Source organism: Camelus bactrianus, chromosome 19, assembly GCF_048773025.1.
Source record: "Camelus bactrianus isolate YW-2024 breed Bactrian camel chromosome 19, ASM4877302v1, whole genome shotgun sequence".
Taxonomy (NCBI): Eukaryota; Metazoa; Chordata; class Mammalia; order Artiodactyla; family Camelidae; genus Camelus; species Camelus bactrianus.
This window is the reverse complement of record NC_133557.1, coordinates 13,334,112-13,344,848: the sequence shown is the minus strand read 5'-3', so window position 1 is coordinate 13,344,848 and position 10,737 is coordinate 13,334,112. Positions and strand designations below refer to the sequence as shown.

The 10,737-nt window shown below is 42.3% G+C and overlaps 1 protein-coding gene and 1 non-coding gene across 6 annotated transcripts in view; both read right to left on the bottom strand.

Moving 5' to 3' along the window:
- Positions 1-2,027: 2,027 nt before the first annotated feature.
- LOC123618535 (small nucleolar RNA SNORA40) lies at positions 2,028-2,154 on the bottom strand. The gene has a single exon (XR_006726967.2). It is a non-coding gene; the product is annotated as a small nucleolar RNA SNORA40 (small nucleolar RNA).
- Positions 2,155-5,445: 3,291 nt separating this feature from the next.
- Positions 5,446-10,737, bottom strand: part of CNBD2 (cyclic nucleotide binding domain containing 2) — a 52,136-nt gene continuing 46,844 nt past the window's right edge. For all 5 annotated transcript variants that reach the window (XM_074347239.1, XM_074347241.1, XM_074347240.1 and 2 more), the window contains 2 exons: positions 10,248-10,411; positions 5,446-5,789 (listed from right to left, as the gene is read on the bottom strand). In XM_074347239.1, the coding sequence (XP_074203340.1) occupies positions 5,471-5,789; positions 10,248-10,411 (483 nt within the window). In that variant the 3' untranslated portion in view covers positions 5,446-5,470. The remainder of the gene's footprint in view (positions 5,790-10,247; positions 10,412-10,737) is intronic.

Sequence of the window (10,737 nt, the reverse complement as noted above, 5' to 3'; positions counted from 1 at the left end):
TCCCTATCCAGTGGAGATGCCAGGAGCCTGGTAGCTAAGGGACAGAAGACAAACCCTGGCATAAGAGGAGGAGGAGGCTGTCAGCCAACAGGCTCTGGGGCTCCTCTCAAAGAGGATCCCAGGAGCTGGTAATCATCGAAGCTGATAAGGATGTGTATGATAATAGAGCCATGGGCAAATGCAGAACAACTCCGTGGTAAGAGCTTTTTACACGTGCACATCCCCCAGCCGCTGTGATCTGTTAAATGGAGAAATGCCCGCATGCGGGACTCTTCTATTTCATCTCTGTGGGCAGGGCTGGCCTCTGTTGGTCTACAGGGCTCACAGACCTACTTACCTGTTCCATTTTGTCCCTGGGTGCCCCTTTTCCTCCCACCCCAGCCATCTGCTTTCTGAGAGTCCAACTCTGAATTTAGTGTTTCACATGGACTGCTTAAGTTAATCTTCATGACTTTATGAAACAGATGCTTTTATTATTCCTACGTTACAGAAGGGGAAACTGAGGCAAAATAAAAAACAACAGTCACTTGCCTAATGTCACATAGCTGGTCAGGAGCTGAGAAGCCTAAATCCAGAACTCCTGCTCATAATCCTGCTCCTTCTGCTCTGTGATGTCAATAAAATCACACAAAAGAACAGGAAAAGGGCTGGTATTACTGGAAGGAGGCTTCCAGAAGAGTAATGAGTAGTTCCTCCTTATCTCCACCTCACACAAAATAAGAAAAAGTCTTGACCAGTAGCATGAGCTTTAAGTTATGACAGGAAGAAGGACTTTCTGACAGTGTCTTCTAAGATTAAAAACCTACTCAGGAAAAGATAGTCTCAGTTTTTAACCCTTAAAGTCACAGATAATCAGTGTTGTTAGGGCTTAAAGACCATTGAATCCACTGCCTTCTTCCATGTGATAAGCCTTCAATAAGGGAGCAAGGTGGGGTGGACAGCCCTCACCTGCAGGCAACCATTCTAGGCACTAACTTTGTGGTGTCAGAAGGGGCCTGACACAGAGGGGACCTGTGGTGTCAGAGGCCAAGGAGTCTAGACACAAGGAGAAACAGGCAGGCCCCTAATTTAAGGTATCCTCAAAGAAAGGAGAACACAGTAAATTGAGTAGGAAGCACCTATGAAAGAAAGGAGTAAGGACCAACTTCCCCAGCCTCCTTGGATGAGAAAAAATTTTGTTACTCTCCTTGAGGGACTGAGCAGATTCTTCCTTTCAAACATGTTTGTTTGTTTTTGTTTTTGCCTTGGCTGTCAGGGAGCTCAACGCCAGGTTTTCATAATCATCATGGCCAATGCTTATATAAATCCATATTGATTTCCTCCATTTTCTTCTTGGCCTTAATTGTCTAATTTCTTTTCTTTTCTTTTCTTTTCTTTTCTTTTCTTTTTTAAGTGTAAAGGGTTTTTTTTTAATTGTGTAGCATAATTTAAGTCAATAAATTTTTTAAGAATTTCACACATGTTCTGATTCTTTCCACTGCCAATCAACCCTTAGTTCCTCCAATGTCTGAGTCATATAATCTTCAAGACAGACCTTTCAATAATTTTTGCTCAATCAACAATTGTCAGTCAGTCCATAATTCTTTTAGTTGGGCTTCTCTGACTTCCAGTGGAACATGAGCACACTTCAAAAACTCCTCACCTATAATCTTTGGGGTCCAATTTTCTCAAGCAGTTTACTTTAGGACTATTACATATTTGGAGTCAGGGAAGATTGATCTGCCTGGTTCTGAATTTCAGACACCCTGTAAATATACATTAAGTTCAAATCATTTACTCCTAAGCTTATCACACCCTAGAACAGTACTGATCGTTGCCAATGCCTTGTTTTAAAAGTCCAGACACTGTTCAAGATAAAAGCCTAAAAAAAGAAGCCATGTTTGTTTCATGTGAACATTATAAAGTCAGAGTACTAAATCAACATAACTGATCATTTCTCATCTTATGCTTTTAAATTACCGTTTCTATAGTCCCAGAAGCTATCTTTATGTTTATCAATACTCGTCACTTGAATCTGTTTTAGGTATCCTGTTCCGTCTTGCCTATATCAAAACTCATACTGAACAATGAGTTCTGGGTTGCAAAAGAGGATTTATTTTTGCACCTGTCTACAACTCTTTGTCCGCAAATAAAACAAAAACAAACACAAGTGCTATTAATTGTCTAATTTCTAGTGAAATAGCATATTTCCCTTTTTGCTCTAGATATCAGGGATCTTATCACCAGATTTTAAAAGCAATTAATCATCTAATTACAAAGACAGAGTTGTAATATTTATTTTGAAATAATTTCACACTAAAATTGTAAGAATGGTGTGGCCACTGTGGAAAACACTATGACAGTTCCTCAAAAAATTAAAAATGGAATTACCATATGATTCAGCAATTCCATTTCTGAGTATATACCAAAAGCATTGAAAGCACGGTCTCAAAGATATTTGTACACTCATGTCCGTAGCATTATTCACGATAGCCAAAAGGTGGAAGCAGCCCAAGTGCCCATCAGCAGATGAATGGATAAACAAAATGTGATACATACACACAATTGAATCTTATTTAGCCTTAAAAAGAAGGAAATTCTGACACATGGCACAACATGGATGATCCGTGAGAGCGTTATACTATGTGAAATAAGACATTTACAAAATGACAAATATTGTATAATTCTTCTTATTTAAGGTATGTAAAGTAGTCAGATTCATAGACAAAATAGAATGATGGCTGCTAAGAGCTGGGAGAGGGGACTGGGGAATGGAAGCTGTTGTTTAATGGGTGCAGAGGTTCAGTTTGGCAAGATAACAAGAAATCTGGAAATGGATGTGGTGATGTACTTAATACAATGAACTTCAAAATGGATACTTAAAAATGGTTAAGAGGGTATATTTTCTGTATATTATACAATTAAAAATAATTTCTTTAAAAATTACAGTTCAAAGAAGTCCTATGTATCCTTCATCCAGATTCGCCAGCTGTTACCATTTTGCTATATATGCTTTGCCATTCTAAATATACACACAGTATCTTTCTAAATCACTTGAAAGTAAGTTGAAATCATCTTCCTTAATGGCCAAGTACCTCAGTGTGTATTTCCTAAGAACCAGGAGATTCTAACCACAGTACAATTAACCAAAAGCAGGACATTTAACACTAATACTATTATCTCATAGTATTATTATTTTTTACTATTTCGTTTTCATATGTCACCAAGGGTCTCAATAATCCATTTTATTCTTTTTTCTAACATTTTTTATTGATTTGTAATCATTTTCCATTTTCTTCTTGATTCTGATTTTCTGTTGGGGGCTAGGGAGGCTTTGAAAGTAGGAGAATGGGGGTGGGGAGAAACAAAAGACAGGGTCAGGCGCCCTGCAGAGCCTGGACTTGTGGGGAGGCTTAAGAACACCTACTGGACCCTGCAAATTTTAGAAATGATAGTAGTGAAGCTCCAGAAAAGGAAGGAGACTGGCTGAAAGTCACACAGCACTCATCCAAATCTTCCCAATGCCCCCAGGCTCTGTCCCCAGGGCTAGAGCCTACAGCCTTTAGCAGCCTGAATACACCTTTTTCCATCTTTGGTGCTGCTTCTTGGCCACCTAGAAACTACTCGTCTTCACTGTCAGCTCTGAACCAGTGATTACAAATTCTGCAACTCAGCACCCTTGTGGTTAAACCCCTTAAATCCCCAAATGACAGGAAAACATCACGGCAAAATGGCCCCTAGTGGTGCTATGGGAGTTGCAAAGTGACCCATCTCACCCGTTAGACTTTCCATAAGTGGAAGGTAAGATTTTCCACCAGTTACATAAAAGGAATAGAGGATTTAAAGAATGTTTTTTGCTTCCAACCCCAAAAAGGAATCTTAAATACCTCCTATAACAAATGCTGGCAATATCTCCTGTGCTTCTCAAATGCGTTTTTTCATTTTCCCCAAACAGTGGAAGCTATTAGTCCCTGAGGGTATATTTTTGGCTTGAGTGGCCTGGGTGTGCCTCTCTAAGAATGACTGCACTTATTTACATATGGAAAATCATCCCTGAGGGCATATATAGTCTCTCCAGCACAGTTCCAAGGTTGTGTATACAGAATTTCTGTTTTGAAAACAGGTGGCTCATTCGGGAAGATGAGTAATGGTGGTGTCACAGTACACACACCGCAGCACTGCCTGCCTAGGAGGGCCCTGGGGTGCAGTGAAAACACACAGATTTCCCAAAACCACCACCTGGCAGTCGAGTGAGCTTAAACAAGGCCTTTCTTTGCTTCTCTGGGCCTCGGGCTCCTCATCTGTCCTATGGGGACAGTGCCGCCTAGTTAGCTGCCAGGAAGTATCTTCAGGGTAAGTGATAGCCTCTGTAGAGTGCCTCACACAATGCAGGCTCACACTAGGTACTCAGTACCTGAGCCCAGGCCCTTCTCTCTGAGGGCAGATCCACTGAGGGCTTCCTGAGCCTTGGATCTGTGCCAGGTGGGCAGTGAAAACCTCTGTAGCACTGAAAACAAGTTTGTTCTCTGACACTTGTGCCAAGCAGTGTTGGCACAACTGGCTCCTTCTGAACTGAGTTTCTCTCCCAAATAAATCCTAATTTGTCTTCCCTGCTGCATGCTGCAGAGCAGATGGGCCAGGGTGGGAGGGGGTTGGGGTTTGGATTCTGACGCTCACAGCCCGGAGGCTAGGAGGCTCTCACACACTTAAAGCCAGAAGCCCTCTCCTCACCGTCCCACCCATCCTTCCTTCAAATAGCACCCTCACCCACAGTGTATGTCAGTGCTTTGGTGATCTACCTCTGCTCTCCCCAAGGCTGCCCCTTAATATTGACATGAACTGTTTCAGTTAGTGTGGAGGTTGGGTGACATGACAGCCAGGACCCTCCCATCTCAAATCTCTGGGGGATGGCCTTTATCATTGATTATGAAGGCCCAGCCTTTCAAAGCCTCAGTTTCCTATTCCATTGAAAGGGGAAGAGAGTCTTTGCATGGCCACATTGATCTTGGTCAAAAAGGTACTAATGCCATCGAATGTATACTGAGCATTTACCAGGGACATTACACGTATAACCCAACACAGCTAGGGCCTCGTGCTGCCCACTCTCTGCTTGGTTATAAATTCAAAGAAATGGCAGTACTGCATAAAACCATGAATAAGAGCTATTCAAATGTTTACCCGGTTTCTCAAGAAAATGCCAAAGGAAAAACACATTCTCAGTGCAGAAAAAGCTCTTGCCTCTGTGCCTCCCACCTATCTCATCAAGTAAGACCCTGAGACCAGCCCCAGTGATTAACCCATCCACACCCAGTCTCCTGAACATAGCTTACTCAGCCCCACAAGGGTCAAGGGAGATGGTGCCCCACTTACTGCCCCCAAACATCTCTCTGGACCCATAGCTCAGTCCTCAGGGTTCCCAACCGTAAGCCCCGCAACTCCCATGGTGGTCACTCAGGAAACATGGTGGTCAATCCAACACCTTTTATTGATTCTAAACAAGGACCCCAGCATTCTTATACTGAGGCAGGAGTTCCTGGATTTTGTATCGGGGTGCCAAAATGGTTTGGACTATCCTCAATGGGGGGAGATATTTCTGGGGTGCCATAAATACAGGATGACGAGGTTTAGTCTTCTTGCCTAAGCTATACAAATCCAGCATCACAGGCTTAGGGCTGTAGATCCCTTTCTTCTTGGGCTGGATTGGGGTGAACTGGGGACACTGGCGAGGTTCTACCAGCAGCCGCAGCAGGTCCTTCCGAAAGATATTCCAGCTGTTCTCCTTGAGGAACTTCTGGCACATATCTTCATCGCTGAAGGTAAGGCACAGATGCTGGAGTTCCCATGCCAGCCGCTCCCAGACCCCTGCTACCCCCGGCCTTGCCTCCTGCCACTCTGGCCAGTCCCTAAACACGCTGTGCTCTGTCCCACCTCTGTGCCTTTCCCCAGACTCTTCTCTCTGCCTCCTCTACCCTTCCACACCTTCTTCCCCTAGACCTGCACTATTCCATGTGGTGGCCACGAGCCACATGTGGCTACTGAGTAGCTGAAGTGTGGTCTATCTGAATTAGAGATGTGTTCTAAGTGTAAAATACACACCAGATTTCAAAGACTTAGAACAGCAACAAAAAAGTAGACTATCTTAGTAATTTTTATGTTGATTACATGTTGAAATGATAATATTTTAGGTATACTGAATTCAATAAAATATACTTTTAAAATTAATTTCACACACTTTTTTTTATTCCTTTTTTCTTTCTTTTTACTTCTTGTAATGCAGCTACTGAAAATTTTAAATTACATTAGCCATCAGGTAAATTTAAGTCAAAGCCACACAAGGTATCACTTATGCCCACTAGGATAATAATAATTAAAATGCAAACAATAGTAAGTGTTAATGAGCATGTGGAGATATTGGAACAAGGGTTCCAATACATCGCTGACAGCAATGTAAAATGGTGCAGTCACTTTGAAAAACAGTCTGGCAGTTCCTCAAAAGGTTAAAGAGTTAACTTGTGACCCAGCAACTCCATTCCTAGATAGATACCCAAGAGAAATGAAACCATATGTCCACACAAAAACTTGCACAAGAATGTTCATAACAGCATTATTTATAATAGCCAAAACACAGAAACAACCCAAATGTCCATCAACTGATGAATGGATAAATAAAGTGTAGTATTTACATGCACTGGAATATTATTTGACAATAAAAAGGAATGAAGTACTAATTCCTGCTACAACATAAACGAACCTTGAAAACATTATGCTAAGAAGCCACTCACAAAAGACCACATATTACATGATTCCATTTATCTGAAATGTCCAGAACAGGCAAATCTATAGAGATAGAATGTCGATTGGTAGCTACCTTGGACTTGTCTTGGTGCCCTGGGTCTACTCCGCCCCCTTCCCTCATCACATGTGAGGGAAAGTGGGGGAGAATGGACTGGGCTCAGCTCTCATTGGCTTATTTCCTTCTGAGACCACCACAAGGGTAAGGCATGTTCAGCCTCCACTGACTCACCTGTACCCTCCCCTAAGGAGGAAAGCCTGATAAACCACTGATACATTAGAGCATTCTTCTGGGTAGAATATATTGACCAGGACAAAATCAACTTTGATTCATAGAGGTCAACTTAATAAAAAAATCCAGAGGTCAGAATGGGCTACAAGTTAGTCCTTGTTGGTCTCCAAGGTACCAAAGGCAGCTCCTACCAGCTCACAAGAACAAGTCCATGCTAAGTAACATTAGGCTGGTAGCTCAAAACTGGCCATGATGGGAGTATGTAAACCACAGAAACTGGCAAACACTTCAAGTCAGGGTTACCTTCCACCTCCCGGACAGTTGCTTGCTGAACATTTGCCAGCACAGCACTGCAGTCTCCACTTAAGAAGTTCCACTAACTCCCAATTTCTTACGTAATAAATAACAACATCCAACCCTGACGGCGTATTTCCCATGTGCCAAGCACTTTACACTTGTTAACTCTGACCCTCACAACCACCCTATTTCACAAACATGAAAACTAAGGTTCAGTGAGGCTAAGGAACTCACCAAACCTGTGAGGGACAAGCATGTGACTACACATTCCTAAGGGATTTTTTTTTTTTTTGGATCCAGAGTTCAAGTTAAGACAGACAAGATTCCATATCACCTCCTGATGCTGATGGTCACATTGATTTCTAGTCTAATCTTTCACTAAAGTGGGTAGCTCTTCTAAAGGCCTCAGCCTCGTGCAGCTCCAATCTCTGCCTCACTTGAACTGAGAGCTTCGTCAGTCCTTGCAGGCTGCAAAACTTCAGCCCATCATGCCCTCGACTGCCACCCCCACCCGATGCCCACTGGGCCATCCAGCACTAGAGCACGCTCTGTGCTTTGGTGTTAGGCTGCTCTTCCTCTGGGCTCTTGGAGGTTTCCCTTCTTTCTTGTGACCTCAGCTGTTTATATTCTACGTGAACTCGCTGTGTTTTATAGGGGTAGAGGCTTCTGCATATCCAGCCCATGGGATCCACAGGACAGGTGTCTCACCCACTGACCATGTGATCTCCAGGATGTCATGTCCCCTTTCCTGGGCCCCACAGTCCTCAATTAAACATGGAGGATTTGAGCTAGATAATGGATATGTTTTCTGCCTGCTTTAGCAGTCTAGAAAACCATGAGTTCAACAATTAATGAATAAGCCAGAACTCTGTCAGCATTACAGCTGATTGCAGCCAAGTGCTGACTGCGCAGCACAGACGCTGAGCACCCAGACATCTGCCACCCTCAAGTCTAAGCAAACCTTCTCTGAATATCAATTCAACAGACTTTAACCGATACCCATCATGTACTAGACATTATGTGAGAAGCTAAGACTCTTTAAATACTTTTTTGAGTAGGTGGCTCTAAATAGCTATTTTCTGTATTGATAGTACCCAGGAATCAGAGAACTGGGGCACTGGTGAACTGCAAGGAACCACCAATGTTTCCCAACTTTTTTTTTTCCACAAAACTGTCCCAATTTGGGCCATAGCTGCATAACATCTGTTCTTTTAATTTGCTAATAATTTTTCTTAATTCTATTTAGTTTCTTCTACTTAAATATTTACCTTGGCTTTGTTCTAAGCAGCAAGATGGTCAAATCATGAGTTTAGCGAGCTTGTCATGTCTAATACGAGGCTGCTTACAATCCGTGTACCACCAAAAGTCATTTTGTAAGCCTTCTGTGAATATGCTCTATACTTGGGGAAACACTGATCTAGTCTAATTTTCTGTTTTGCAGATTGGGGTCTGAAGCCTAGAAGAGGGGAAATGATTTATCCAAAGTCATACAAATCCCATGTCAAATTCTTTCATGTGCCTATTGGACATGGCTGAAGGAACTCTACAGATCTGCCTTCAGGCTTCCTCTTTCTTGACCACAGGAATCACATGCTCCCCACATCTGCCCACAAAAACCATGTCTGACCACAACATCACCACAAGAAAAGAAAAAGAGAGGGGGATGTCAAATTGCATAATTGGTATGATCTCCGTTATTAAACTTTGTGTGCCTGAATGGTAAATGTATATTTGGCACATATACCCCCAAAATACTAAGATACATAAAATGCTAACTGGGATTGCTGGAGGAATGCAAACGGCTTTGGTCTTCACCTTCTTAAATGTTCAGCATTTTCCAGTTTCCCACAATGAGTATGTCCCCTTCAATCATTCACTTATCCAACCTCCACTGAGCACCTACCACATACCACATACTGTACAGGAACCAGGGATGAGAGGGGAACAAAGCCCAATCCCTGCCTTCATGAAGCAATCAGTCAAGTGGTAGGGGAAGAACTGTGCAAAAACTACACAGCTCTCAACAGCTGTAATACCACGTGGTATGGCCACTGACAGAGCTGCATGGGGAGTATTGTGAGGGTACAAAAGGGGCACTTAACCCACCCAGCCTGAGGTCAGCCATGAAGGGTTTTCTGGAGAAGCTGAATCTTAAAGAATGAGTAGGAATTTTCAAAAAAAAAAAAAAAAAAAGAGGGGCAGATTGACTAAAGGAAAAAATCCACTTTTGGAGAGTCACTACCCTGACAATGACTTTTAAAAAGTTTATCTTTTTTTCCCTCATTATAAAAGAAATGCATACTCATTGCAAAAACAAACATGAGAAGAATATATAACTATAACCAGAAAGTCCCTTTTAGTCCTACTTTTCAGAGAGAATGACTATTATAAATTGTGCAATACTACAGGTATTATCATTTTTGCTCATTTTCCTTCTAGATTTTTCTCATGTAAGTGTTCTACAAAGGCATAGTCATAGTATATATACAATTCTGTACCCTGTCCTTTTCATGTAGCATTTTATTTCCTGTTTACTTACGATTTTTTAAATAAAACTGTTACATTCTATCAAGGGAATGTATCACAGTTTTCTAAACTATCCCTTGATGTGACACCTGTGGGTGGGGGTGGTTGTTTTTCCATTATGAATATGGTGGCTACAAACATCTTAATGTATGTAGCTTTCTGTGTAATTTAGTTATATAAAGATAAATTCATAGGTAGACCACTGCTTCAAAGGATAAGAACAGTTTTGTGGCCCTTGAAACATAATGCCAACATTGTTATCAAAAGGATTGAGCCAATTTAAAGTGTACCAACAATTGCCAACTTCATTCAACCCTCGTCAGCATTAGGTATTATCATTTTTTCCTTTCTTATACTAAAACAAGAGGTAAAAAATTGTTCATTGAATCTGGTGGGATGTACACACATGTCCAGCACCTACCTGGGGTACTTGATCTTGAACTTCGACAACTTTTCTATTGTCTTACTGTCAAGCAGGTCACAAAATTTCTCTTCCCTCACCCGTATCACCTCAGCTCCCAGGCTGATGAGGATCAAGGGCCGCATGTCATGTTGGGTCTCTGGGAGGAGGATCTGGTGGAGGCCCTAGGGAAAAGAAGTCCCAGAAAGGTTGCCCTCAGAGACCCTCCACTTCTCCAGGCTCCACTCCCCAGGATGGGAAAATAAGGCTCCAAACAAGAGGTGAATCCACCTGGGGTCATTCAGCAGAGTATGGGGAGAAGTCCGGGGCTCCCTTTGCTACCTGACTCGAAATCTTCGGGCTTGTGGAATTAAAAGAGCCCTCAAGGCCCTCTGTCCACTGTCCTCCATCCAGGTAGCAGGCTCTGCAAGCACTGGCCTCAAGCAGTCACCTGCCAGATGGAGGCATTTTACAAGCATTCCCTATTATCCAATATCTCAATTCCTCCTTG